The sequence below is a fragment of the Nomascus leucogenys genome, chromosome X, assembly GCF_006542625.1.
Source record: "Nomascus leucogenys isolate Asia chromosome X, Asia_NLE_v1, whole genome shotgun sequence".
Lineage (NCBI taxonomy): Eukaryota > Metazoa > Chordata > Mammalia > Primates > Hylobatidae > Nomascus > Nomascus leucogenys.
Window position 1 is genome coordinate 122,546,003 of NC_044406.1, and position 24,219 is coordinate 122,570,221.

The 24,219-nt window shown below is 43.5% G+C and overlaps 1 protein-coding gene across 1 annotated transcript; it reads right to left on the reverse strand.

Moving 5' to 3' along the window:
• Positions 1-9,561: 9,561 nt before the first annotated feature.
• On the reverse strand, positions 9,562-11,121 carry GPR101 (G protein-coupled receptor 101). Its single transcript, XM_003272579.1, has one exon. It carries the CDS (start codon positions 11,119-11,121, stop codon positions 9,562-9,564), a length of 1,560 nt encoding a protein of 519 aa, XP_003272627.1.
• Positions 11,122-24,219: the final 13,098 nt, after the last annotated feature.

Consider the following 24,219-nt stretch of genomic DNA (forward strand, 5'->3'; position numbering starts at 1 on the left):
AAGGCCAGGCACAGTGGCTTATGCCTGTAATCGCAGCACTTGGGGAGGCCGAGGCGGGCAGATACTTGAGGTGAGCAGTTTGAGACCAGCCTGACCAGCATGATGAAACCCCGTCTCTACAAAAAATACAAAAACTAGCCGGGCATGGTGGCAGGCTCCTGTAATCTCAGCTACTCGGGAGGCTGAGGCAGGAGAATCGCTTGAACCCTGGAGGTGGAGGTTTCAGTGAGTCGAGATTACGCCACTGGACTCCAGCCTGGGTGACAGAGTAAGACTGTCTCAAAAAAAAAAAAAGTTTAATAAAGTTTTTAAAGTTTAATGATACAAAACTTTGATTTATAAAACTAATATATGCTCTGGATATGCAAATAAATAAGATTATTACCCCCTTTGGCTATGTGTAGTGATAAGGGTTATTTACATTTTCTAAATTGAAGCAAGTTATAAGAAGTTTTTTTGTATCAGAAACTAGGCTTGGACCTCTTTTATTCTTTTTGAAATGGAGAAGTTAAGCTACTAATTTTGTTTTCTTGCTTTGGTTAGAGACCTGCAGAATTCAATCAGATGGATTCTCACACCCGTTTGCAGATGACTGCCTCTGGCCCTGTTGCTCTTCCTGTTTGCTCAGCAAGAGAACCTGTTGGTTTTTATTTGATAAATGTACAAATCTTGAGAGTTGGAGAATCAGTAGCCCACCTCAAAACTGACATGCTTTGTGTTTTTGAGAAAGCTACTTTCATTTGCTATGACGTCTGGCTAACAAAGATCTTTTTCATTTTGTTTCAGGGACAGTTGGATTTTTTTCCTGTTTCTGGTTAATTGCTAAAATCTACAGTGTGCTGAAGGTGAAGTAAAGTATTTCCCCAAAGGATTCCAAGCACATGTCTCCCTTGCCCTTGAATATGTGTATATCTATATGAACATCAATTGAGGTATATATGTGTGCCCCTAATTACATAATTTTAAGCATATATATATATATATATAAAAATGTAAAATCTCATTGTCTGGCCTCAGTTTGTATGACACAAAATACTGATTGTATGGAAGAAAACATGTTGGGAAACAGATTTACTCTACATCATATTTTCCTGAAAAGCTACCTTAAAAAGATTTAAATTAAAGCAATTAGAGCAAGGGAGGCGTATTTCTTTAAAAAATTAAAGTTGAGTACCATACTGGTTTTTTCAGATGAAATTTTCTTTCTTTTCCCTTTTCTCCTTCATATTTCTCAGAGCATCTAATTCCATCAGAACTATTGTCAAATAAATTTTATGTAAAATGTGTGTTTTTCTAATGGGAGTTGATTATACAAACTATTACACTTTTGTATCTGAGTGATCATTTAAAAATGCATATTGGTTTAGCACATACAGTTTATGAAATGCCAGGTAATGCTCTTATTCCTCAGTGAAATCTGCACATTTCTAGTTGTTGGTTGTCTATTTCTGTTTGCCATTCCTTGGGGGGCTGAGAATGTTCAAGTTTGACTTAGGCGTGTTTAAGTAATAAATCTTTGGAGTCAATTTTCTCGGGTTTATTTGCTTTGCCTAAACAATAGTCAGGTATCACATCTCCCAAAATGCTGGGAATTTGTATTGCAAGTATTCTACTAGCTTGTATTTTTGGGGGAGCAGTCATGAAAATCATACATTTTCTACATCAAATTATATTGATAAATATGGGTCTCATTTAGGAAAATGTTTGAAAAGTGTCTACACATACCCTTCAATTAAGGAATATTCTCAAAGCCATCCTTAAGCTGAGGAGTACTTGTTTGTGTGTGCAGGGATCAAAGAGTTTATGTTGCCCCTGGATGGGAGATTGGAAGGAGGAGGGACAGGTTCAGAGAGTTGCATTCTGAAATAGAGTGCAAGGAGGAGAAGGAGTTGACTAGTTACCTCATGGAAGAAGAAAATAATTCACTAGCCAGTAATGTGTCTGTATTGGAAGGGTCAAGGCTACGACTGGTGGCAAATGGGCCTGGGGCCTAGAGCAGCTTGGTGGGGGAGGGAGTGGCTAGAGAAGGCTACACAAGGTTTCTTGACAGTGGAATTTTCACCTCCTCTCAACTCTCTCCCATTCAGTCTCGTAACCTAGGGCTGAGCCCTTAGCCCTGCTTGACAGGAGAAACTGCAGTTATGAGGCCCGTTGGAGCCAATTCTATTCTCCTCTAAATACTCTGAAGTAAGTAGTGGTATATTGAGCTTCAGGGACCTCTTTTCCCACTAGGTTGGCTGCATGATTGTTTTATCTGAGCTCCCAAGCCCATTTATGTGCATTGATGGTAGTAGTTTGCTAGAAAGGCACGTTTATTTCTGCAGCTGGGAAATGTCATTGCCTAGATGGCGTTCATAGATTAAAGTGAAGGCAGCCACCTGCAGGTCTCATGGCAGCCATCTTTGAACATCTTGAAATAGTAAATCAGCATTTAGCTTGATTTTGTAGTGAAAAATGGAGAAGAGCACTTTACTTTGATTGCAATGGGGCTGAATAGCTCCCTGAGCCTCCCAGTGTGGGCCCACGAATACCACTTTGGAGGCAGGAGGCATGCAGTTCCTCTGCTACCAATGAGAGTATCAGAAGAAGAGCTACTAGTAGGTCAAGTACTTCGACTTGATAGGAACTAGAGGCTCTTAGGTTTTAGACATATTTGCCTATCTCATCTGTGTACAGTAGTTTCACATGTAATGGTTGCAATAGAGGTATAACCATTTTCCGAAAGGAGGGCTTGAGGGAACGTGCTCTTGCCCTCCTGTTCTATAAACCCTGGTGAGTTGGGGCTGAACCAAGGTGTGTGTGGAAACTAGGCCAGGCTGGGCTGAGTTGTATGGAGGGAAGTGGCCTGGGCCAGAGTGGTAGGGCAGCAGGGGCTGGAGCCCAGTGGTGGTGACCTGGGTGCTAGGGATTACTGTTTCCTAAAGACAAAGGTTACTCACTATCCTCCCCCCATCCCTTGCCCCTAGACTTCATTGTCTTTAGAATAAAGTTGGGCATTTGAGGGTCCCACAAACCATCTGGCCCCAGATTTTCTCTCCGCCAACCCTCTCCCTCCTTTTGAAATCCTTTTCATTCATAGAAGACCAGGCTTATGCTCTTCCAGCAAGCCCCTCCTGCTGACCCCCCTTCATCCCTTGCATATTCCTTATATTAGAATACTGGAATATGAAATACTGGAGACCATATATTTCATTTCTACTTTGTAATGCAGTTAGTTGTTCATCCCCTGTCTCCTCCATTCAAGCAAAAGAGAAGGGATGGAGACCAAGGTATGTGTCTCCCTCACTGTTTCCTCAAGGATCTTGGCATAAAAACAAGATACACACATAAAATTCGACTTTATTTAGAATATGAAAGAGGAATATACCAAGGATAGAATAACAGCACCTATTTAAGAAACACAAACATCACTTAATAATACTTAGTTAAATCACAAACATCAATTTCTCCACATTTCCCAAGCAGGAGTCCGTTATTCCTTTCCAGCAAAAGAAAAAAAAAAAGGCATTGTAACCATTTTAGAAAGGATCCAATTAAAGCCAACCAATATGTGAAACCCTGGCCTTCGGCAGAGTCTCTGGGACTACTGGCCCATGTAACAGTGTTGATTTATGAATTTGATTGGGGTGTGAGTGGGGTTCTCTTCTTGTTGAGGGGAAGAAGATAAAGCCTACCTGTTTTGTGCACCTGAAGGTAAGTCATGCCAATGGGAACTTGGCCCCAGGACTGTAGTTTGACAATCCTTTGAAAAGGCACTTTTCAATTACGAATTCTTTTTTTTTTAAAGAAAAATGAAACTTTTAAATTCAAACGTTAAAATATTAAAGAGAACTGTTTATTGATTAAATACATTTTTCTGTTTTCAGTTTCAAAGCAGCTCACAAAATTTGGTATTAAAGGCAGTTTTAGAAGCAATTTAATGAGGGTATATATAGTTTTTTAGTTGTAATAGTTTGTTCTGAAAATATAACAAAATCATCTTATAGTTTTCTTTTCTTGTCTGACACAAATTCCGTTGATACAGTACTGTAACTATCAAACACCGTAGCTGTGACCCCATAGAGGAGTCCCACTACCTCTCTATCTAGTTAGCCATCCATTCTGTCTCTATCTTGTCTCTCAGACAACCAACCAAAGGGGGAAAAACAGAGCAGGCTTTTTCTGGGTTTTGCTGCTGCTTTAGGAGGGCATGGATGGTCACATTATGGATCTGCCAAGTGCAAAACCTGTCAGTTCACGGTCAGGTGTTGGTTGGGTCTTCTGGGTGCAGTATTCTTTTAGTCCTGCTAACTGGACTCTACTTGCCTATCCTGGAGTCCTTCCTTTTTAATGGAGAAGGATGGTCTTCTTTGAGTTTGCATTCTGTATATTCAGTGAATAGAAAACAGGCATACCAGTGCCAAGTGTGTTGTGGAAAACTGTCAGCAAGGACTTCAGCCACGATGATTAGTTCACACTAATGAGCAATTGTACCAGAATAAGTTCTCACCTGTCATATATCATGTTAGGGATTTAAGGAATGAAAGGCAACACTTCCTGCCATCCCACCTTGGCGCCATTTTACATATCCTGTAGTATATACTTCAAAAATAAATTTAAAAAACAAATGTACTATGTTCTACATCAGAAACTGACCAAGTTGTAGGTCACACATAGAATTTGGCATGCATTTTATTAACTAACTTCACATGTACATACTACCTTTGAGGACGACACTATCTACAAACACATACAATCTAATATCTAGCACCGTATCTCCAAGAACACTTATATACAGTTATAGTTTACATTTAGGAGAATTACTACAAAAAATACTACATCACTAAAACAAGACAAAAATACCAAACTTTTAACATTAAAGTTGTAGCACAGATGAAGAGGGGGGAAAATCCACTCATGTTTGAAACATCAAACTAAAACCAATCTTGTTTTTCTCTACATTTTAGAACAAGACAGATAGAATAATTATTCCTCAGACATAGTAAACCTCCTGCTGAGTGTCTAAGTCACTGTGGTTTTCCCTTGGTGTGTGTACTCTGAGATATGGAGGCTTTGGGAGGCAATGATGGAAACACTTGACACCTATTAGCAACCTTCATTTACCTTGAGGATTCTTATTCTATTTACCAAAGAGCAGTGAACTTGTCAGTGACCTGGCAATCTGTGGCCAGGTTCAGTGGATTTTAGCTTTCCTGTTTCTTTCTCTTTCAGTGGATTTTAGCTTTGCTGTTTCTTCCTCTAGCCAGTTTTGTTGCTTAGGGCAAAAGACTGCTGTAAGCAAGCTGGGCATTTGCCGTAGAGGAAGATACCATTGCTAAGTAATTGGAAAGAACTTATGACAAGGATTTCTCTTTGGATTTTAGACTATCGCATTTGCTGTTTCCAGCTCATTGCTTCTGTCTCCTCATGCCTTAGCTTAGAGAGGCTTTGAGGGGCCAAGAGTACTAGTCCAGCCCATGGAAAGTAAGAGAGAGATAAGGAGGGAGAGGGTTAAAAGCCATTCAGTGGCCAGATTTTCTCTCCTTATCTTGGCCACTGGCTAACAGCCAACTGTTCCCGTAATCTTTTGTCTGCTCTAGAAGGAAATGGCATTTTGCTTAGAGAAACCTCTCCTGACAGCATGAGGTCTTTCTTAAAGAGGAATACAACAGAAAAGACATTATGAGGGGAAAACACATTGTTTTTTTCCTCAAAATTTTGGGCAGGGTGGTTATGAAAGAAAAATACTGTCCAGTAGTTTAAATTGTTACTCATTGTTTTATCCCAACAACCCATGAGAGTTTTATCTTGAGAGTCCAAATTACCAGATGATGCGTATTTTTTTTTCTTCCAAATGATGTGTTTCAGACACTTTTAAAAGCTTTTTTGGCAAAGTCTAAGTAAGCCTAGTTTAATCATGTAAATTATTCTTCAGGTAGTATGAAAAAATCTTCTGGAAGTAACTTTACCTAGCTTAATTGGCTAATTATGTATAAAACAAGGCAATGTTAGGCATCTTATAATTTTGTAGGTAAAAGATTTTTTAGTGTTTTATTTTTGCTGAAATAATTGGACAGTATCTACAGTATTGATTATTCCCCCAGTGATGCGTAATATCGGGTGCTTTTTTGGTAAAAAATTAGGTGCCTACCTTCTACTAAATAATAACTGGCACTTTTCCTTACCTGTTGAATTTGAAGTAGGTATCCCATCATCTCTAAATTGGATTCGAGTTGGGTAGGAGACAGAAAAATACCTTTCATTGCTGGTCACTCCTACGGCTCACTTCTCTCCTTCCCTGCTTCCATAGGCCCCCAGGTCCCTGTGAATCTGTCAGCTCTGGGTTGGGAAGGGATGGATGGGGAGTAGGTGAACACGCAGAGCTTTAAGCACGGACTATTCCTGAAGGGCCAGTGCAGCAGAGGGAGAGGGAGTGAGGCAGGTGAAGGCAGTGGGCTGATGGCAAGATGTAGGCAGGGAGCTGGAAGTGCAGAGGCCTTCCAAGCAGCTGGTACTTGTGGTGTCTCAGAGAAGAGGGACCCTAGCATCATAGAAGTCACAGAAGCCTGGGGCTTGCTCCTTATTACTGTCTTCCCAAGCTTGTGGAAATTGGTGTGTTAGTCAAAGCACCTGCGACTTCTTGGCAAACTAGATGCTCTATTATTCGTAAATAAGGAAAATCATTAAATTTAAAATCACATCATTTCATAGTCTGGTTTGTCTGGCCCCTGTACTTTAATGGGATTTTTTTTTTTTTTTACTGCACATATGAAGTGGCCTTGGCAAAAGAATACATCCTTTAAAAACATTCAGGGAAAGCTATTGCACATGAGGATCTGTGAGGCTAATGATGACTTTTTTTGTGTGCTTTCAGATTTTCAAATGACAAAACAGTATGTGCAGTAAAACCTCATTAAGTTGATAGTGCTTTATTCAAAATAGCAAAAAATTTCGAGTACTTGCTATCTCCAAGCTAACCATAGGCCTTATTGTTCATTTAGAAGAAAATGTCATCAAAGCAGAATGCTCTTAATTAGAAGGTCCTCTTTTCCAGGCTCATATTTTCAAAAGGTCTTCACTTTTGAGGAATCCAATTTACTAAAATAATGGACAATGACTAAAATAGGGAAAAGAGGAACTTCAAAAAGGAAAGCAGGGAATCTCAGTGCCCTTGAGAATGTTGTGTGTGCTGTTAAATGGACTTACCATACTTGTACAGGTTCTGGTTCCATTTTGATTTGGGATTTTGGCAAACAATTTTCTCTGATACACTTTGAAGGGGATGAGCTTTAAAAATAAAACAAGAAGTTCAGTTTTAACACGATGTTTGGAGGCATTTATGTTTGAAATCCTGTTTTCTACCCAAGTAAGCATTTCTACTCAAAGGATAGGCTATAGCTACCTTGAACTCCTTTGACAATTTGAACAGACCTCAAGGCACTGCCCCTCCCCCATAGGAGGACTGATCACATAGGCCATTTCTTCACCCAGATATCCTTTAAGGACAGGTCAGTACAAGAGTTTGGCAATAAATTGGTAGAACAAATTTATGACTGTTAATTCACTTTATACATTTTGGTAGAAAAATAAGTGATAGTGTAAGGGTAAACTTCAGCCCCCATGCCTTGTCTGAATAACTACAAGTTCCAAATTAATGGAGTTGGAATTAATAAGGTTATCATGGTATTTTTATTTGATGGGTCAGCTCTATATTATTTGGTTCTATTCCCTCTCCTAAATTGTGAACATGGCAATCCCAGATTCCCATGCAGTTATTCACAGTCAAAATACATTGCTGTTTACCCCTTGAGAAGTTCATGTTGAAATCTGTGAGGAGGAAGAGATAAAAAAATATAAATGAGCTGGGCATTTATTTAAATGAAACTTGAGTTCTAATAAAGGCATGACAATCACACAAGAATGAGGCTAAACTCTGAAGATGGTCATCTTACGACTACCTGATTAACCATTTTCAACCAAACACTCCCTCCACCCATATTGACAGTGGATTTCTGCATGAACAGTTGGTTGACTTTAGAGTTGCTTTAACTTATTCTATAGGAGGATCAAAAACACTGGCTTGACTGTTTTTTTGGTTCCATGTTACTTGGTCACATACATACGGCCCATGCCCTTAGAAATGTATATGTATATCCCTGCCCAAAGTTATTTTGCGGTTTGGGATTTGAGGAATGTTCCTGTGAATTGACCCTAGGGATAATTTAGATATTGTTAAAGTTTTCCCAACGTGATTTATTTCAACAGCATTAATTAGGATATGTCTGACCTGAATGATCTGATTTTAGGACTGTTTGGAATAGGTTAGATGTTTTCCAGGTATTGTGAAACCATCTTCTTTGTCATTTCTGACTCTCTGATATTTCTCTCTCACATCTGCAGAGAGCTTAAAAGCTTTAAAGAGAGCCACAGGTGGAAAAGACACATGGGTGTGCCTGGAGGAAGAAAAATGTTCATTCTGCCTTCCTTGCTCCCCATGTGGAGATCACACTTATTGTCTATGATCTCATGGACACAAAATATATTTCTGATGAACAAATTGTTCCTCAGTGACATTATGAATTTTGTAGGACTTAGGCCACTTCTAGTTGAATTTCTTTTTGTCTGTAAATACTGTTTGACTAAAAAAGGCTTATTTGACAAAAACAAACCAAACGAAAACACAAGTGTTGGCAGAGATCTGGAGAATTCCTACCAGCATCTCAATTCAGTCACATAAGGGAAGTTGTAAAATAGTGGCATGATTTCTGCCCCACTATTATTCAAACAGGAGACAGAAAATATTTGTGTCAATTGAAAATTTACACTTAATGACCTCAGTTCCAGCCCATGCATAAACCCAAGATTTTATAGGAAAAAAAGTCAACTGTTTAGCCCCCCGGATGTGTGTTATTTCTCAATCTTTTCCCTTGGACTAGCTTCCCATTTCATACATGTCCTTCTACTTTCCCGGATCCCTTTAGGGGATCTAGAAACCTTCTTGAGATTCTAACTGCAGGAAGCCCTTTGTTTTAGTTTGCATAACAGTCTTTGCACCCGACTGTGGGGCTGTTCAGTTCAGAATTTGGCTCATATGTTGATCAGTGCATTAGGTTCTATTTCTTGGGCTCCATGAATGATTTGGTCCATTGCCTTTCTTTCAGTTGAACATAAGCTGTAGCTCTCGCCCATGAGCTCCCGACCCAAGGGCCGAAAAGTCCTTAAGTTCACAAGCATCATCTTCCCTTTCCTTCAGAGCTAAAGTTGGCATGTTGTAGCTCTGGAAAGACAGAATACCAACTACAAGTCCAAAATGGATAGCCCTTGTTGCTTTAAGAAATGTAGAGCCTAATAATCTTTGGGGGGAAAATTTCAGTCAGAATCCTCAAGTCCATGCTTTTATGGAAAGACCCCAGTTCCTGCCTCTTCTATATATTTATCTACCTTGTGGTGAAGAGCATGTGTGTGCAACACCTTTGCCTGAAATGGTATGGTTTGGCATTAATGGATTGTGGGTCCATTGAAAAGAAATCTCCTCTTGTTTCTCATGTTATGGACAGTTCAAGGTTTGCCTTAGAACTAACTTCAAGGAAAGGTAGCAGAATCGTAGGAAGGGACAATCTTGCCTTCAGTCCCACCCTCTGTGCCGGCTTCGGTTCCGGGCAGGTCTGGGTGGCTATCTTCTTTCGGGGGCTTTTTCTTGCAGAAGAACTTCTTCAGCATATCCTGGATTTCCTTCTTAATGGTCTTGTGCATGTAGCCGTAGACATAGGGGTGGATGCAGCACTGCAGGAAGAAAAGCCAGATGATTATGGTGATCACCCACTGGGGTACCTGGGTTTCGACATCCACCCACACGGCCAGGACTGCTAAAAAGCAGTAGGGCCCCAGGGATAGCACATAGGAGAAAATGATGATGAAGATCACTTTAGCAGCTTTGCACTGGTAGCACCTGGGCAGAGGAGGGTTGCTGTTGCTGTTACGACGACTGGGTGGGAGGCTGTCCGGGATGTTCACTGCCTCGACGTCATCCTCACTGAAATTGATGTCGTCTTCACCAAACTCCATGTCGTCTTCACCAAACTCCATGTCATCCTCACCCAAGTCAATGCTGCACTGGTTGACCTCTGTGCGACCCTTGTCTGCCTTCATGCTGTTCTCCTCAACTTTGGTGCTGCCTTCCTTACCCTCCATGCTGCCGTCGCTGGCCACCGTGCTGCTCTCTCTGACCTCCTCGCTGCCCCTGGCGTCTACACTACCCTCACTGGTCCCCGTGCTTCCTTCCTTGGCCTTCGGGCTGCCGTCCTTGGCTTCCATTCTGCCCTCCTTGGCCTTGACCTCACCTTCATGCTGGCCGCAAAACTCACTCTCATCCTGGAACTCCTCCTCCTTCTCTGCTCCCTCTTCATCCTCATTCTCCACACAGTCCTTGACTCGCACTTCCAAGCTGTGTCTCTTGACATTGTACAGCAGAGCATGCTGCCTCCGGGCTGCACCGAACACCACCGTGTAGCAGGCAATCATGACAATCAGTGGAATGACGATGAAGGACACCACGCTGAGAATAGTGTAGCTAGGGCTGGCCCCCCAGATCATGGAGCAGAGGGCATTGCGCTCATCAAAGGCAGCCTGGCCCCAGCCGTAGAGTGGAGGAGTGCTCTGCAGGATGGCCACAATCCAGGTGCCATAGAGGAGCATGTAACCACGGCGCTGGGTCATCTTGGACGGGTAGGAGAGAGGGTGGATGATGGACAAGTAGCGATCAACTGACACCACGACAATGGTGTTGACGCTGGCGAAGGCAAACAGGTGGGTGAGGCTGACCAGGGCCGTGCAGAAGTGGCTGTTGAGGGGCCAGAAGAGAGGCACAGAGGTGGCCACCACCCAGGGGGCCACGAGCGAAATCTGCAGCAGGTCGGTGACCAGGAGGTTAAAGATAAAACGGTTGGTCACCTGCAGCAGCTGCGGCTTGCGCTGCAACACTAGCGCCAGCACTATGTTGCCGATGAAAGAGGCGGCGAGGAAGATAACCAGCACAGTTGAGCGGATGATGCCGTGAGCCAGGCTGATGGGCATTTTGGAGAGGGGCATGCACGTGTGGCTGCTGTTACTCTCGCGCGTGCTGTTGGTGCAGGTGGACGTCATGGCAACAGCCAGAGGGCGTGAGACAGAGTGCAGGCTCAGTGCCGGCACCGGTGGGTGGCAAAGGGGTGCACAGACAGCACTCAGTGCCTATGCTGGTGACAAAAGAAACACGCAGGCAGAGTTAGTCACCCGTCAAGAGAAGAAGCCTCTGCGCCCAGCAAGGGCGCTGCAGGACCCCCTATCCCGGGTTCCCGCACGGCCCCATCCCCAGTACGGGCTGCTTCTCTGACTCCTTTCCGGACTCTCCTGATCTGTCTGCCTGTCTCCTCTCTCCAGGGCTCTGATTTCCTCTCATCTGTTTCTCCTGCTGGCGCGTGCGTGCGCGCGCTTTCTCTGCTTGTCTCTCACACTGTCTCTGGCTCCGGGGAGTTTTGGTCGCTAGCGCTAGCGCATGCGCGTGCGCTCTCTGGTTCTGTCTGTTTACGACCGTCAGTTTCTGTCTCTCTCCAGTGTCTCTCGCTGGCGCACTTTTTTTCTGTATCTCTCGGGGTGTTTGTCTGTATGTGTCTCACCGTTTCCTGATTCTTTCTCATCCTTGTCTCTCACTCATGTCTGTCTCTGTTTCTCCGTCTCGATAGCACGTGCACGCTGTCTGTTTCCTTTCTGTTACTCTCATTTCTCTCTTCCACTCTGTCTCTCAGTCTCTCTGTGTGTGTCTCTTTCGCTAGCTCACTTTCTCTGCAGGGCTTGCGCTCTCGCTCCCTATCTTTCTCACAGTCTTGCCCCTGTCTCTCCCTCAGTCTCTTTCTGATCCATTCTGTCTCTCTGTGTCTCTGCCTGTCACTGTGTCGCTCGCTAGTTCATGTGTGTCTCTGTCTTTCCCTAATGCTCTCCTGTCTCTCCATTTCTCTCTCAGTCTATTTCCCTAGCAGTTCATCTTTGTGGGTCCCTAGCGCACCTGTTCAATGTCGTTCGCTGTGCCTCTGCCCGTCTCCGTGTCTCTCCAACTCTCTTGTTTCTGCGTCTCCCTCGGGTTCTCTAGGTGTCCCCTTCTGTCTCTCACTGGCACGTGTGCGCTTGCTCTGTCTTTCTCGGACCCTCTTGTCTCTGTGTCTCTCCGTGTGGTTTCTGTCTCTCCCTGCCTAAGTTCTCTCTGCGTTGCTCTGCCTCTCTCTCCATTGATCTCTAACACTCTACTGCTTGTCTCACCTGTCTCTCAAGCTATCTCTCTAGTGTGTGCACTCTCTGGTTGGTTTCTCTGTCCTTCACTTTCCTGTCACCCCAGGACTCTGGCTAAACACTTGCTTTGTATCTTTGAGTGTGTGCGCATCTCTATTTCTCTACATCTTTTTCCCATGGCCCCTCACCTCGGTTTTTCTCTGGTTGGATCTCTGTCTCTTTGGATCTCTGTCTCCCTGTGGACTTTATTTTGCCGTGGAAACCACCTGCCGCCCTGGCCACCGCGGGCTTTGGCTAAAAAAACCCTTAGTTTCTCAGCAGAGCAATGGCGACTGGAAAATGCAGAGAGGATGCCTATTGAGCTCCCCTACCCTCACCCTCCACAGCCCCATCCCCATTCCCAATTCTGCGTCCTCTTTGCTTTCTCCGATCTGCTTGGTGTCGGTGGCAGCCGAGGGGAGTGGGAAAGGAGCTGCGGAGAAAGGCAAAAGAGGCAGGGTGCAGGGCGGTGGGGAGAGTCAGAAAGGCAGGGCGAGAGAGATTGAGAGGCAGAGAGACAAAAAGGAAATGAGAGACAGCGAAAGAATGAGATACATACAGAGAGACAGAATGTGAGCAACAGAGAGGGAGAAAGACAGAAAGAAAAAAGAAGAAATGGGAGCGTGAGAGTGAGAGAGAATGAGAGAGCAAGACAGACTGGGAGAGACGCAGACAGAAAAAGCAAAAAAGAGTAAGAAAAGAGAACAAGCAGAGGAAGAGGGAAAGGATGAGGAAAAAACGAGAGAATGGAGAGGAAGGGGGGAAAGAACGCACGAGAAAAAGTGAGAGAGAAAACGCGAGGGCGGGAGGATGGCTAGGGAAAGGCGAGAAGGGGCCGCACCGCGGGCCACCGCGCCTGGTAGCTCAGCAGCCGTCGGGACGCTTCAGAGGGGACGTCGTGGGCTCCCAGGCTCGGGGCCCGGCCGGGTGCTGGGGGCCACGAAGCCCGGAGTAGGGCCGGGCCGCTTACCTGTTGCTGCTGCGGACGTGGCGTCGCGGGCGCCGCGTGCAGGTCCTTCGGGGCTGCTCGCGCTCGTCCCAGCCGCCTCTCGGGGCGCGGGCGGCTGCGAGCTGGCACCGGGCAGCGGGCGCTGCGGGCGCGGCAGGAGCGGGGCACAGCGTCTGTGCCCGCACGTCCGGCCAGCGCGCCGCGCTGCAAGCTCTGAGAGGCAGCGGGGGCGCGCGGCGTCTTAAGGCAGCGCGGTGCCCTCACCTTGCGGTGCCGCCCTCCCCTCGGCCCCCGCCCGCGCCCGTGACGCACGAGGCCGCCGCAGCCCAGGGGAGCGGGGCTGGCAGGTGGGGGGCCCTGCACCAGACCCCACTCAGATTTTTTCACTCCGGGTTCCCACCCCTGGGGCCCCGAGTCCACCGAGACCTCACAGACTGGGGATTGTCACCGGGGCAGATTTTCGTGCAAACCCGGTGCCTTCCTAGCCCCCGGATTTCGGGCCAGCTCCCAGGCACAGACCCTGCACTATCGTTCCGATTCTTCCAAATAGGAGGGCCCGGGACTCCCCTCGACTTCTGAAAACCCTCCAAAGTATGAATAGCCCCTGAGCCCGAGAAAGGAATCGTGACTTTAATGTCAACGATTTTCCACTAATTTCTCTAGCTCCCAGGAAGAGCTAAGCGGCAATGCTTTCCCTGTAGGATTTGGAAGCATTTCATTTAAGACAAGCCGCATAATTATCCACTATATTCTTTGATTGAAGTATGTCTGTCTGTAAGTCAGTCAGCATCTCTCCCTCTCTCTCTCCGTCTTTCTCCCCTTCTCTCTGCCAGGTACTGTGTTAAACTGTTTACACAGAGAATACCGCTGAATCGTTACCCCAGCCTTGTGAGATAAGTACCGCTATTATCTTCATTTTATAGAGACAGAAGCAGAAGCCAAGAAAGATTACCCTACTTGCCTAAGTTCAAGTAAATATTGCACACGTTCTATTAACCAAGACATTCTGGTCTCCCCTAAACACATACTGGATATTTGTTGTATATCAGGCCTGAGGAAGCACCCTCTTCCCTGCCCCCAGAGGGTAGGGAAGATGACCCAGACCAGGGATCATTTGCATTAGATTTCCAAGGGATTAGGAGGTGTTTTCCAGGCAGGGCACAAGGGGAAATGTGTTCTGTAAGAAGAAGATGCATGGGGTAAAACTAGGGCTGCAAGAGAGACTTGGGTTCCAAAGGCTGGGAAAACAGAGAGGCTGCAGCATGGTGAGTGCCAGGAGGTTAGCTGGTTAAATTGGGTAGAGGCAAATCCTGAGGGGTCTTGAATGCCAGTCTGCAGACTTCAGACTTTACCCTGAGATCCCTGGAGGTCGTTGGAGAGTTGTTTTATTATGAAAGACTTCAAGCATACACAAACGTAATGAGAATAATAAAATAATCCTCCATGTTCCTATTACCCAGCCTTCACAAGGGTAAATAGTTTGCCATTCTTGTTCATTGGTGGGTTTTAGGTAGGGCGGTATTCTAAAATCAGGGCTGGTGTTGGATGGAGAAAGCTGAAGGGAGGCTGTGGTAGGAGACAAGGAGGGTCTTGACAGGTCCAACAGAGCGGGGCAAGCAGAGACCTACAGAGAGGCAAATTGACAGGGAATAAGGGCAAGGAGGTGTTGGGGAGGGTCTAGAATGAGCACAGGGTTTGGAGTTGGTTGATGGGCTGGATGGAGATACCCCCTCCCCTTCTCGTCACCTACCTCTGAGACAGGGAGATGAGACAGGTGTATAATCAGGCCTCAAGAATGCTCTTTGGATCTGGAGTCCTGCATTTGCTCTTAGATCATTTGTCCTTTTTCTGCTACGCCGGATTTTATCTCCCCAAGGTTGAATGGTAAAAACCTGGTCATTTTTCCTAGAGACAGTTTCCGTGATAATCACTCACAGTTATTAATTCCTAGCTTCGTGCTGGCCATGGTACAGAATCCTGGGTGGCATGCACTGTCAAGCGGCAGTTTGTTCAGACTCAATGATTTTACAATCACTTGGGAGGCAGTGAAGCTGCTAGAAGTGGCCAGAGACAAGGGCCAGTCTTTCTTGACCTTTCCTATTTTTACTGTGGCTGTAAGCATGCCCGAGACTGCTAGGTTCTAGCAGGGGACCCTCTAGACACATATTAAAGATGGGTGCCTCAGAGGGATGGGCTCATGGAGTCTGCAGCTGCACTTTCGGGCACGAAGGGGGATGATAGGGAGTGGAAGGGGTTGGGTGGGATGAGGCCTCTGCAACTGAGACAAGCGTGCCAGCCGGAGATAGGAAAAAAGCCAGAGAAGTGCTAGGAAATAAATACCAGCTATTTTTCTGTATAGGGAAATGTTTGAGGGTGGTTAATCCTCCGGTGTCTTCTCTTTCCCTCCAGATGTGAGCAGAGTAGGTATCCTTGGATTTCAAAGACATCCAAATATCAGCTCCCCAACTGGAAGTATGTGGTGGAGCTTTGGGGAATGTGGATTTGGCTTCCAGCCCCGCGGGCTCTGATTCTGATAGCCTTGAAGGAGCCCTTCAACTGACAAGCCTCATTACATTCTGGGAAGAGTCTTTGGGATGAAACAGGGAGACTTCGGGATGATGGCTTAAGAAGTCATCTAGTCCTTTTCCCTACCTTCATAATTCAGTAGCAGCAGAGGTACGATCAAGCTGATGATATTAATGGACCAGGGCTAGAGGGCAAGAAGCTACCAACAAGAAAGGGCCCAAGGTCCCAATGACAATCACACGTTGCAACACTGGTCAGTAGTGTGCCGGCCTCAGGCTTGTTCACCTTGTCAGACTAATTGCCTCAATTGCTGTATCAATAGCTAGATGAGGGAAGTTGGGAAACCCAAGACTCAGCCAGGTATTAGTTCTAGTCATTCATTCTAGTAATAAAGGGTACAAGAGTCCTTGAGTGCCTACATTATGCTTGCTGTATTGTATTAAATCCTTGAGGAAGCTCTGCAAGTTAGGAATCAATACTGTATTTTCTGAAAGCATGACACAGTATATACCACTAGGAAATGGAAAAACGCTGAAAATTTAACCATCATACCATGGCTAACAAGATACATCTTGATTTCAAAGATGCTAGAATGTGAAAAAAAAAGAGGTGCTTTAGAATCAATGTAAGATGGTACCATCCTTGTCTTTACAGAGAGATTAAGTAACTTATCCAAGGTCACACAGCGAATAAGTTTTGGAGCTGAGGGTTAAAGCCTACTCTGACTCCAAAACAGGGGCATTTCCTAGGCTACATCAAGGAAGAGTGCAGAGAAAAGGCAGAAGGGCTCCCAGACCCAGCTCAGATAAGATTTTTGAATCTAGGTGAAAGGGGACTAGGAATTGCTAGAATTGTGAAAAGGCAAGTGCATTTGCAATGGTAATGGTTTCTTTTTGTAGGACAGACACATGGTTCCCATAGGTGGTAAAAAGACTAAATCAGTCAATCTAAGTTCTAAGTCACACTCCTTTTTGCTTAGCGAGTTCATAATAAGTCGATGGGGAAAAATATATGGTTTTGTTCTGGAGTGCCTACCCATGGAGGTGTTTTACATTTTTCAGTGTTATGTGTTACTCTGGAATTCACTTCAGGCCAACTCCTAGAAGTTGTGTTTGCAAAACTGAAACAAAATCAAGTACCACCTGGGTGTGAGCTAATATTGCACATTCTGTGGGCTTGGGCAGTACAGAAGGTCTGGATTTCAAAGCTATGTCTATCCAAATAAACTGATTTGGAAGAGAAAATCAGCAGAAAATACTCGATGGATTAAAACCAGAGAGCAGAAGACTTGAATTCTAGCCCTAATTCTGTGGCTAAGTTGCATGTAACTTTGGGAAGATCCCCTTCCTCTCTCTGATCTCACTACTGTAATCCACCAAATGAACGTGTGTGTGTGTGGTGGGGCTAGGGGTTGGATGTTAGGTAGTCTCTAGGGATCCTGTCAGTCCATGACCTTTGATGCCATCTACTTTCTATCTGAGTGTTATTTTAAAAACCCCCAAACTCATCTGACCCAAATATTAAAAAACTGAAAGCTGGACTCTGCTTCTGGCCATGAAAGAGTAAGAGACAGGATTTACCCTTTTATCATAAACAACTAAAAAAGTGGACAACGTACATAAAATAATAGTTGTTAGACATTGGAAAATAGACAGTACAGCACAGTGATCTTCAAGAAAAGAGAAACAAATGAGGTGAGCCCTACAATTGCCTCCGTTTACTACCTAGAGAGAATTTCCAGTCCTCTCTGCAGGAAGAAAGAATCCAGGCTGAGCCTGGAAGTCCGCCTAAATTTAGGAGACAAAGTTCAGAATTCAAGGAGGTGAGGGTGGGCAGAATTTGCAGAGCAAGGTGCCAGAGGGGCACTGCACAGAAAGAGTACTCTGGAACTCTGTAAAAGATTTCCCTCAAGGCTGAATACTGATCAGCACATGCATGTAAAGTATGCAAGGTTGGGATAGAACCACTCAAAAGGAGTAGGAGGAGTGATTTGTAGAGCTCACACAAGACTGGGAATAGCTCAGTTTCCCAGTAGTCAGAGAGAAGAGACTTCATAAGATACGGTGCATCAGACTAAGTGCTCAGAGGAGGATTGCCTCAGTAGTGGAGCCAAACTAGCCTTAGTGTCAAGTATGCACTGGTCCCACATATGAAAGCTTAAAAACAGGCCCCAGTGTGTGATGTTCCCCTTCCTGTTGTGGGATGGGGGGAGGGGGGAGGGATAGCATTAGGAGATATACCTAATGTTAAATGACGAGTTAATGGGTGCAGCACACCAACATGGCACATGTATACATATGTAACAAACCTGCACGTTGTGCACATGTACCCTAAAGCTTAAAGTATAATAAAAAAAAAAGCTTAAAAACAAGTTTTGAAAATATCAAACTGTTTCCAAGTGGCTTTACTGCACTGAGAGCAAGATTCAACAATACATAAAGGAATACAACAATATTTAAAGGAGCACCCAATAAGCTAAAATTTGCAAAATGTGAAATCTAATAAAAGATTATAAGGCATGCAAGGTAAGAAAATATACTCCCAATGAGAAGAGAAATTTTTAAATAGAAACAGATGCAGATGATAGAATTAGTAAACATGGATATTAAAATGGCTTTTAAAATACAATTCATATGTTCGAGAATGTAGAGGAAACTATGGGCATGTAAAAGCGAGACATGGAAAATATAAAAATATAAAACAGACTAAAATCTTACTTCTAGAGGTAAAAAAATACGTTTGGTATAGAAAATACACTGAATGACATTATTAGCATCCTAGACACTGCAGAAGAGAAGATTAGTGAACTTGAAGACACAGTAATAGAAACTGTGCAAAATGAAACAGAAAGAACAAAGATAGAAGTAAATAAGAAGAGCAACAGTGAGCTGTGGGATAACTTCAAGTATCCTAATATATGTTAATTGGAGTCCCAGAAATAAGTAGGGAGGCAGAAACATTATTTGAGGAAACAATGACTGAAACATTTCCAAATGTAATAAGAATAAAAACCCACAGATTCACAAACCTCAACAAAACTCAAGCACAAGAAATATGAAGAAAACCATACCAGGCCACATCATAATGCTTGTAGTTTCTCTGTAAATCCTCACTATATTTTTGGCAAGGATTTGGAGAAATTATAACTCTCATACACTGATTTTGAAATGGAAAATAGTATAACTGCACTAAAAAAGTTTGGCCAGTTTTAAAAAGTGGTAATCATCTACCTACCGTATGACTCTGTCCATGTGAAGATGTACATGAATGTTTATAACACTTTCATTTGTAACAGATAAAAACTAGAAATCACCCTAATGTCCATCGACAAGTGAATGGAATATCCACACATTGGGATAATATTCAGCCAAAAAAAGACAATAAGTTATTGATGTACACAGCAAGGATGGATCTCAAAATAATTATGCAGAATGAGAGAAACCAGACAAAAAAGAGTACATACTGTATGATTCCATTTATGTAAAATTACAGAAATTCAAACTAATCTAATGTGACATAAGGCAAATCAGTAGTTGCCTTGAAATGAGGGAAAAGAGAGAGGGAGGAAGATAAATTACAGAGGGTCATAAAGAATCTTCTTGGGGTGATAAAAGTGTTCATTATCTTGATTGGGATGATGGCTTTGTTGGTTTATACCTATTTCAAAACTCATCAAACTGCACTCTTTAGACGTGTGCAGTTTTATCTACTTTTCTTAAACCCAAATAAAACTGTAAGAAAATAATCACTGGGGGAAAAAAAATCCCAAAGCCAATGATTTGCATGTCCAGGATCCTATTCCTGGTATTAGAACACTGGCTTTTCCCTGAGAGGACCATAGGCCACCGATCACATCTGTCTTGGCTCTCATCAGTCTACTCTGCATTCTAGTACAGTACTGTTGTGTTGTAGTAATCAGCATCCTTTTTCCATTTCATTCTGTGATGGGAACCCAATGTGAGCTCATGTCAAACACTTGCAAAATTTTGGTCATCACCTCGTGGCAGATAATAGCTCTCAGTTACTCAGTATTTACCCTTCACCTAGTACCTGACCTCTCCCAGCTCATTTAATGACTGCTGTGAGATAGATGCTGTCATAATTAGCCTTGTTTTATTAACGGGGAGCCAAGGATCAGAACGGAGTAATGTTTTACATAGAGCCACTCAGGAACACAGAAGGCTAGATTTTGAAGTTAGGACTGACAGTGACTTTAAAGTTTGGATGCTTAACTGCTACTCTATTTTGCTTTCCTATCATAGGGAATTTATTTATTTATTTATTTATTTATTTATTTATTTATTTATTTATTTTTGAGACAAAATTTTGCTCTTGTTGCCCAGGCTGGAATGCAATGGCACGATCTCGGCTCACGACAACCTCTACCTCCTAGGTTCAAGCGATTCTCCTGCCTCAGCCTCCCAAGTAGCTGGGATTACAGATGCCCACCATCACGCCCAGCTAATTTTTTTGTATTTTTAGTAGAGACAGCATTCCGCCATGTTGACCAGACTGGTCTCCAACTCCTGACCTCAGGTGATCCACCCGCCTTGGCCTCCGAAAGTGCTGGGATTACTGGCATGAGCCACCGTGCCCAGCCAAATTTGTTGTATTTTTTTTGAGACGGAGTCTCGCTCTGTCACCCAGGCTGGAGTGCAGTGGCGCGATCTCGGCTCACTGCAAGCTCCGCCTCCCGGGTTCACGCCATTCTCCTGCCTCAGCCTCTCCGAGTAGCTGGGACTACAGGCGCCCGCCACCACGCCCGGCTAATTTTTTGTATTTTTAGTAGAGACGGGATTTCACCGTGGTCTCGATCTCCTGACCTCGTGATCCACCCGCCTCGGCCTCCCAAAGTGCTGGGATTACAAGCGTGAGCCACCGCGCCCGGCAATTTGTTGTATTTTTAAATGTATCCCTGGAAAGGAATTTTATACTCCTTGTCTCATCTAATTCTCCAACAATTTTGCGAGGTAGTTAATGTTAATATTCCTTATTTTATAGATGAGAAAACTTTGGTTAGATAAGCTAAATAATTTGCTCAAAGCCACCCCAATAGTGTGTGGTTGACTTCAGAGCCCACTCTTTGTAGCTGCTTTGCTTACTGTCACCTCCAGGTCCATGGCAAGAAAGCGTTAAACGCGCTCATCTCAGAACCATGCTTGATCTTCTCCCATCTAGTTGCCCAGAGGCTCAAGAATTTCACAACATAACTTCGGTGTGATATCAGGTGCTGGGAGCGTTGGAATGGCCTACCTTGTTCTACAACATATATTTCTTGAATGGAGGGATTGGATGGTTAGAACTGACATATTGCTAATCAGTATTAAATATTCAAAGTATCGAACACTGCAAAACTCCTATGGCTCTGTGTTAAATATCAGGGACTGCAGGGTTTTAGAAGGCTCATTTATATATTGTTTGTCATTGAGTTAGGATGTTTGGAAGTTGACTTCATAAAACAGTACAAGAACTGAGATTGATGGCAGTTACGAATCAGCAGAGTGCCCTGGAGCCAGTGAGTTAACCAGAGAAAGGTGATTCATCAAGTGTGCTCAGGTGCTTTGCTTAAACTGTTGGTATTGTTTGTTGGCTGTAGAGATCTTGCCAAAATGCCTCAAAATGGAGACTACAGAAAATAGGATTATGTTTCCACATTTAGGCAAATATTTCTGCCATGCTCAGATATTAGCATTAGAGGTGGAAAAATCAATCTGTCTAAGCCAAACTAGAATGGCCACATAAGTTTTGAGTTTTTGCTCAGAGGAATGCAAAGGGTGAATTGTGAATAGTGCTGCTTTGAACATTCATATATAAGTTTTTGCACTTTTCTAGAAGATACTCGTGAAATTCTTCAGAAAGACTGGTCTGTGGTCACAGCAGCATTGTGCCTGGAGACAGTCCATACCAGTTGGTGAAAGCTGATTTTTATATTTTCAGGAATTTTGCAAGCAATTGTTAAAATGTGAATTATATAAAATTGCAGTTAAATAAATTACATTAAAACAAAGGAAATAAATACTCAAAACATATCACTTCTTAATTAATATTTTTATCACCTTTTATTACTATCTGTGATCTTGTGGTGCAAATAATTTACAACAGTGAGCTTCTACATATTTCTTCCCAGCTCCACGTTCACCAATAGCACATTGGTTGCTTGACATTGGCCATGGGAATATTTTCACCACGAAAAGCATCCAACACTACAAGTCAAGACTTTTTGTCATCTGAGAGCCAGATGTTAAACATTTACCAACACATCGCTGTCTGTAGAGCACTTTATTTTTGTTTATATACAGTATTGAGACATCATCCACATGCCATACAATTCATCCATTTAAACTGTACAATTCAACTGACTTTAGTATAATCACAGATAGGTGGAATCATCACTAAAGTCAATTTTAGAACATTTTCACAATCTCAAAAAGAAACTCTGTACCCTTCAGCTAATGGTCCCCTATCATCCCACACCCATCAGCCCCCAGCAATCACTTATCTTTTCTGTCTCCATGGATTTTCTTTTTCTGGCCATTTTATAGAAATGGAACCACACAGCATGTGGTCCCTTATTCCTTACTTTATTACTTTATTCTTTTTGTTTTTTTTTTTTGAGACAGGGTCTCACTGTCGCCCAGGCTGGAGTGCAGTGGTGCGGTCTCAGGTCACCACAACCACCGTCTCCTGGGTTCAAAACATCCTCCTACCTCAGCTTCCTGAGTAGCTGGGATTACAGGTGTGTGCCGCCATGCCCGGCTAATTTTTTTTTTGTAGAGACGGGATTTCGCTATGTTTCCCAGGCCAGTCTCGAACTTCTGAGCTCAAAGCGATCTGCCTGCCTCGGCCTCCCAAAATGCTAGGATTATAGGCCTGAGCCACTGCGCCCGGCCTCATTGTACAGATATGCCTCCTTTTGCTTATGTATTCATCAATTGATGAACATTTGGGATGTTTCTACCTTTTGGCTATTGTGAATAGTGCTGCTTTGAACATTCATATATGAGTTTTTGCTTGAACACCTGTTTTCAATTCTTCTGAGTATATGCCTAAGAGTGGAATTGCTTGCTCACATGATGATTCTGTTTAACTTATTGAGGATCTGCCAAATTGTTTCCCACATTTTATATGCCCACCTGCAATGTATGGGGGTTCCAACTTCTCCACAGCCTCACCAACACTTGTTGGTTTCCACTTTTTAATATTATAGCCATCCTAATGGATGTGTAGTGGAGTCACATTGTGGTTTTGATTTTCATTTCCATACTGACCAATGATGTCAAGCATTTTTTCATGTGTGTGTTGCCATTTGTGTATCTTCTCTGGAGAAATATCTATTCAGATCCTTTGGTAGAGCACTTTAAAAATATCTCTCATCCTCATAGCAACCTTGCAAAGTGTGTGTCCTGATTCCCATCTTACAGTTGACGCAACTGAGACTCAGAGATGAAGACACTTGCTTAACTTGTACATAGCTAGAAAAGGAGCTGGGATTTGAATATATCTGACATGGCAACCCATGATCCCTCCATTACATCCACTGTTTCCAAGACCCTTGATCTGTCCGCTGATGCTTAAAGGCTGATAATCTCATCCAGGGACTGTGGTCCTGAACAAAGTGTTCTGGCCTGGGTTCTAATCCTGGCTCTGGCTCTAGGTCTTCATATCCTCATCTCTCAAGGTAGGACTCTGAGCTGGATGACCTCTGTATTACTCAATTGATCTAATAGCAAAATTGGCCCTTTCATTTTTTATGCAGATGTCCTGAGGATTTGTACAAAGGAGGCTTGATTGCTTGGTGTGTTATTTTGAGTGGTTAATGGGATTCTTTTTCTCAGTGCGTTATGTTACACTTGCCTACACTGATGCTCACCTGCTACTTTCCAGCCCACTCACACAGCCTCTCAGCATCTTCCTGCAGTTTAATCTAAAGAGCTTAACATGCTACTACCCAGAAAGATTGGGTGTTGCCTGGAAACCTGAAGTTTTTACTAGGCTTATTCTCTTCCACATAATTTTTGAGTAAGTCAAATAAGACATGTCTCTCCACCAGTCTTTGATGGGAGGCCATAGTGTCTATACTTCTCTCCCTAGAGAAGATCAGGTTTATTCCTCTGTTCCCTGTCCCTATGCCTGTTGCTTATTCATGATACAACCACACCTCAATCCCATAGTGATTTGGCACTATGTTTTCATGTTCCCTTTTTTATTTATGTGTGTTTTCACCATTTAAAACTTTTTGATAGATAGGTCAGGCATGACTACCACTTGTGTAAAATGTTGTCCAAGTGGTCATTGAGCCCATCTTTTGTTACAAAAATCACGTGTTTGCCAGCTTGTACCCTAGAGTCTCTTTAGAAACCTATCTTATGAATGGAACTCATATTGGCAAGGTTCCAGTCTTTGTCATGTGGGCCCTCAGTAAGGACAAGCTGTATCTGTTGACCTAGTTTCATGAGAACATTTTA

Bases quoted from the DNA above. Each gene is read 5' to 3' on its own strand.
- GPR101 (XM_003272579.1), bottom strand. From the start codon at position 11,121: ATGACGTCCACCTGCACCAACAGCACGCGCGAGAGTAACAGCAGCCAC.